Consider the following 6064-nt stretch of genomic DNA (forward strand, 5'->3'; position numbering starts at 1 on the left):
GCCTCATGAACTTGTCTATCGCGAATCTCCCCTCTTGAAGCTATCAATCTACTTAAATTATCAGGATCATACTGCCTAGGAGTTACGGTAAATGTTGTTGCATTTCTAGTTGAGGACGACCCTGGCATATTTTCAGGCTGTTCTTGGGCGAATGCAAGTGGATATTTATAGTTTAAATATGTATCACGCTCGTCTTCAACTATCATGTTGTGGATGATGATGCAAGTCATCATGATTTTCCACATCAACTTTACACTCCATGCCAAAGCAGACTTCCTAATTATTGCAAACCGAGCTTGTAACACACCAAAATGCACGCTCAACATCCTTTCTAGCACTCTCTTGACGTGTAGTGAACAATTTATCCTTTAAGGTTTGTGGGGCTGCAATAACGTCTATGAATGTCGACCATTTTGGATAAATCCCATCTGTGAGATAATATCCTTTGTTGTAATTATTTCCGTTAACAGTGAACAGAACTTGTGGAGCACGATTATTTATTATATCATCAAACACCGGAGAACGTTGAAGTACATTAATGTCGTTGCAGGATTCAGACGTCCCAAAGAAGGCGTGCCAAATCCATAAATCCCTGGAAGCAATCGCTTTTAAAATAATAGTCGCCATTTTAGATCTTCCTTGATACATTCCTTTCCATCGAGCTGGACAATTTTTCCAAACCCAATGCATGCAATCAATGCTGCCCAACATGCCAGGAAAACCTCTATCCTCCCCTTCTCTAAGGAGGTGTTGGATATCTTCCAATGTTGGCTTACGAAGGTACTTAGTTGCAAATTGAGCAATTACTCCGTCGACAAACTGTGCAAGACATTCTCTAGCAGCACCGAGCTTCTGATACTCATCTACTTGATCAGCAGAACAACCATAAGCTAACATACGTATGGCTGCTGTGCATTTCTAAAGGGGTGAAGCACCAATACGCATGGTAGCATCTGGGTGTTGTTGGAAGTAACGGTTAGTTGCACTTAATGTGTTGACAATGCGAAGGAAAAGGGGCCTTCGCATACGAAACCTCCTTCGAAATGTGGTTTCATCGTATACTGGTTGGTCACTAAAGTAATCTGAAACTAAATTGTCGTGAGCTGCTTCATGATTTCTCGGCACAGTTATTCTTCGTTTTCTTTGACGTTTTTGTTCATTTTGCTGTACTAAATTGTTTACAGATACAAGTACTGCATTTTTCATTACTTGTAATCAATGAATCTTGTAGATAAAATTCATGACCATTTGATCATAGATTTCATCAGTTGAACTTGAAGACGAAGAAGAACTTGAAGAGTTTGAATCGAAATTCATATTATGTTTATTACCAAACAATATTTGAAATAGAAGGTTTTGGGTTTTTTTTATTTTTTATTTTAAAATGCTAAAGGGAATATAAGGTTGATATTAATAGATGTAATGTTATTGGGAGTAATATTATGAATTTTATAGATAAAAATAGGATAAGGTTAGTCAGAAGATAAGATTTCTGATAAGGATATGTGGTCATAAAACAAAGGATGTCAGTAGATAAGATTATGGTTAGATGAAATTTCATGGGAGCAATCTAATAAATTATCTAGACAAAAAAACAATAAGGTTAGTCAGAAGATAAGATTTCAGATTATGATATGTGGTCATAAAACAAAGGATGTCAGAAGATAGGATTTTGGTTAGATGAAATGTCATGGGTAGCAATCTTATACATTATCACAATAATATAAAGTAACATTAACAGACTTGAACTCAATTTAGAAAAAATAAAGTCCATATTAATACATAGAAATTACATTCATATTAAAATGGTACATTGACAATAATTCTGCAAAGTTACAATAATAATAAAACATACAACTCATAATCTTAATAACAAATCATGATTACTCGGTACAATCAGGTAAATTAAATCAAATCGAAAATCTACTACTAAATTCATCTCTAAGTTTCTTATACATTTCTAATTCAACTTCATCCAGAACGGGCTTCTGCATTAACATTCTAAACTTCATGGCCTCGTCCTTTTTCCTTTTCTTTTCTTCAACTTGTGCTTTTTTAAGTTCATCTCTTTCCTTCAACTGATCCAGAAGTCGCCCACCCAAATCATTCAACTTATCACCAACTTCGTTAAAATTTGTGTTTAATGCTTCAAGATTTATACTTGAAGATGAAGTAGTAGATGCTTTACCTTTCATCTTTGTTTGTTTTATGCCAGCAGGTCTTTTACCTCTTCCTCTAACCTCGAATGGTGAATCAGGTTGTGATCTTTTACTGCTTTCCCCACTTTCGGTTGACGTTTGTTGGCCACCGGGTAACATATTCGATTGATCTTTGGCCAAAGATGAATCCCATTTCAGATATTTTCTCAATTCCTCAAAATAGTGCAATAAACAAAACATCTTGTTATTAGTTGCATAATAATCTTTGTGAGCAAATTTCTCCAAATTTTGCTCGGACTCACCACTACCCTTGGTTCGATAATGATACCCATATGCATCTACCCATTTACTACAATGTAAATTGATATGATACCATTGATTTTGCATAGATTTAATGTTTCTTACCTTTATTTCATCAGGGTTCGCTATTCTAGAACGTTCGTAACGGTTATAGATGTCAACCCATAACCCACTTCTCTTTGTCTTGGTTCCTCTCACTACGTCACCCCTTGCGTTTATGTAGGCCGATACAAGTGCTTTGTCTTCAGCTATGCTCCATGATTGGTTTTTCCTTTGCCCGGTGGTGTTGACATTTTGTTCGGGAATAATTTCGACATCAACATCGTTAATGTCTTCTAGATGTTGCGCCCCCACTAATTGTTCCACATGTTCATCACCACTCTCCTCTATTGGAGTTGCATTGCTACCACCAAAACCTCCCAGTGATTGATCCATGTTCTGAGTGAAATGTTCTGAAATGGGAAAACCGGCATATTACCAAGAGATTGTTGAGATGACGAGCTACTTTGAGGAAAAGGGAAAGAAGGTTGACATTGTGGAATATTATTGACATTTATTGGTCTTGATTGACTATTAAACCATTGCAAAGCAGCTTGAAAATGAGGATTACTCAATAAATTTGGGTCAAAAGGAGGATTATTTTGATTATATTGATAGTTTGGATTATTTGGAAAATTCATATTATTCCCGTAATTTGAATTATTACGATCTATATTGAAGGGTATTTGAAATTGGAAGTGATATGTTGGTCAAAAAAAGAAATTAGCAATAGAAGTGTTATGGAGAAAAAATGACTTGGAGATATGGAACTGAAAATATGAATTGGAAATATGGAAAGTAATTTCTAACTGAAAATGAAAGTTTGTGAAAATATGGACAAATTATACTCATTTTATAGAAAAAAAAATTTCATGACCGTTGGTGTTTTTAGTTTTCCCAAATAAGTTACCGCTTACATATTATAGCCGTTATACAAAATTGAAGCAAAAAAAATTCAAATGCAATAATATCATGACAAGTGTCATGAAGCAAATTCAATTTACCATTGCAATGCAATGAATTAACATGCCTTGCATGTCAGCTAAGTTACCGTTGCAATGTAAAATTCTTCCACTTTTTGTCAAATACAGGACCCACTTTTTGTCTTTACTTGCTCAATCTTGCGCTTGGGCCGAGGAAGTTATCCTTTCCATGGAAAAGAAACAGTGTATTCCTTTGTGTAAAAGGATCCTCCTAGATAAACCAACATTGGTAAGGATACCAAAAAGTATCCTAAAGTGGCTCTAAAAAGATTACAATCCTTGCCACTGCTGGTGCTCTAACCTCTTGTTACAGTTTCCACCAAAGATAAAAGAAAAAAGATAAGGAAAAGTCAATGATAAAAGAGCATCGAAATATAACTGATCAGGCGCAAGATCCGATTTTAGCATCGATTTCACTATTCCCAAATACTTATTACTATTCTTCTACGCGTGTATTCATACATCCCACAAGTATTTTTCTTTTACTCTCGTCCATACAATACTGAATTATCCTTAGATAAATATCGATGTGTTTGGTTCGAACTTGTACTTATCGGATCAAGTATTAACTGCGGGACAAAAAGACAATGTTATTTTGGTCTGCGGTAAAACAAGTGTATAAAAAAGGAGATCCCTTTAGTACTATGACGTGTAATACTTTTATAGGTGTGACAAACTTTATTGCAGGAAAAGGGATATTTGTCATTTCCCTACCTTGGTTGGGCATGAGTCTTTGGAGTAGTGGACTTTTTACAGGTAAGTTGATCAAATAATTGAGTATTGCACCAGTCGTAAAAATCACTAGATAAAATAAAAAAAGTACTCTAACACTCTAAATGAACATGCCAATATAATTACTATATACTCTAAATGGTTAAACAATACTTGTTTATAAAGGAAATGACATATTTCTTTGGCGAGACAAAAAACTATTGTACTTTTATACTATACGATTGTTATACGTATACAAAAAAATACGGTATAAAATACCCACTTTTTACTATAAAAAGAAGATTACCCTTATCCGAATCTCCATTCACCACTTGTTTCTTATCTTCTTCTATCTCCCTCCTTACCCGAAAAACCAAATAAAACCACCATTAATTTCGGCCACCATGTTTCAAGACAACCAAGAGGATCAGCTTGTCTTCTCCTTCGAGGAAGACATGAGGATGATACGGGTGTACTTTTATGTACATTGTGGGGCTAGTGATCCTCCTAATGGCTGCATTAATTTACTTGTTAATCCACTAGTGAAGCCCGAAATTACTTCGGAGGAGTAGGGTAAAAATACATGTGGTGTTAGCTGTACTTCAAAGTTTTGTAGTTAGTAGTTTAGAAGTACAAATTGTAACACGTATTTTTGAAATTATGAAATAAAATCATTATTATTACTCGTTTCTTTACGTTTTAAATATTTTTTTTTTAAAAAGAAGTTATTAAGTTATAAAAATATTTTAGCATATACTTACCACATAATTATAAAAAAAAAATAAGAAGCAAAATAATGATGATTGTTGCAAAAAAAAAAAAAAAACAATTATAATGATAAAAATAATAAAGAATAATATTAATGGTATTATAAATAATAATAATAATAATAACAATAATAATAATAATAACAATAATAATAATAATAATAATAATAATTAATCACAACAATAAGATCAAAATTTGGTGTCTACACCTCTATGGCCACAACCCTTTATAAGCCTAGGATTTTACAATTTTTTTAGGTGTGTTAGGATTTGAATTCCTGATTGTTTGGGGGGCCTTGAGTTAGAATTGATTTTATCATTACAATTTTTTATAAGAAACTGATAGAGAGTCGTCAATGAGTTTTAGGAAAACCCATAAAACTCGTTCATGCCTTTCTCCCAAGTAGAGTTCAAGGGATATTTAGCACGAATCATAAGTTTACTTATACCCAATTTGATCTACTTGTACCAGAAATTAGTTCGGGAGCGAGGGTGCTAATATAACGTTCCCTTTCTTGGGGAATCGCCATCCTGCCCCTAGTGCAGCCTCAATTATCTCTTCTTTTTTCATAATTTCATCACCAAACAATATATGCTACGTGATACATAAAAGTAAGTTAGTTGATTTTACTCGCATGGAATTTTTACGCCTCACCCTACATGTGGGTCATGATTTTAAGCAAGGCGGCGCTCCAAGGAAATGAAGCTAGAGAAAAAGTGTCGCCAACAAGTTTTAGGAACTTGTAAATCGTACATGATTACGAAGGTTACTGTTGTTTTGCTGCTGTGTTGTTGTTTTGCTGTTGCGTTTTGCTCTTTTTCTGCTACAATGCTGCATTCAACGCTACTATAATGCTAATAGAGATAAGCACTGAAAGCTAAAATAGGGAACGAAAGACCGAAGAGAAAAACCCGTAGTTTTAAAGTTAAATTAGTTGCGAATTTGAATAATTTGTGTTGGTGCAGAGTTGATTTCAAAAAGGGAAAAGTTTGTGACAATTAGATTGATCAAGCTATCAAACTTTTTAATTTGAGTGACCAGTTTCTTGTCACTAAAATGAGCCAATATCCGATCCTAAGTTTTTTATATAGTGAATAATGTTGA

At 34.1% G+C, this 6064-nt stretch overlaps 1 protein-coding gene across 1 annotated transcript; it reads right to left on the reverse strand.

Moving 5' to 3' along the window:
• Positions 1 to 276: 276 nt before the first annotated feature.
• LOC145565136 (uncharacterized) lies at positions 277 to 897 on the reverse strand. The gene has a single exon (XM_081625227.1). The coding sequence runs from the start codon at positions 895 to 897 to the stop codon at positions 277 to 279; it is 621 nt and encodes a 206-aa protein (XP_081481353.1).
• Positions 898 to 6064: the final 5167 nt, after the last annotated feature.

The sequence above is a fragment of the Chenopodium album genome, chromosome 10 (assembly GCF_948465745.1).
Source record: "Chenopodium album chromosome 10, dcCheAlbu1.1, whole genome shotgun sequence".
Lineage (NCBI taxonomy): Eukaryota > Viridiplantae > Streptophyta > Magnoliopsida > Caryophyllales > Amaranthaceae > Chenopodium > Chenopodium album.

What these genes read in the sequence shown, in the direction of transcription:
- LOC145565136 (XM_081625227.1), bottom strand. Translation starts at nt 897, where the DNA reads ATGTTAGCTTATGGTTGTTCTGCTGATCAAGTAGATGAGTATCAGAAG.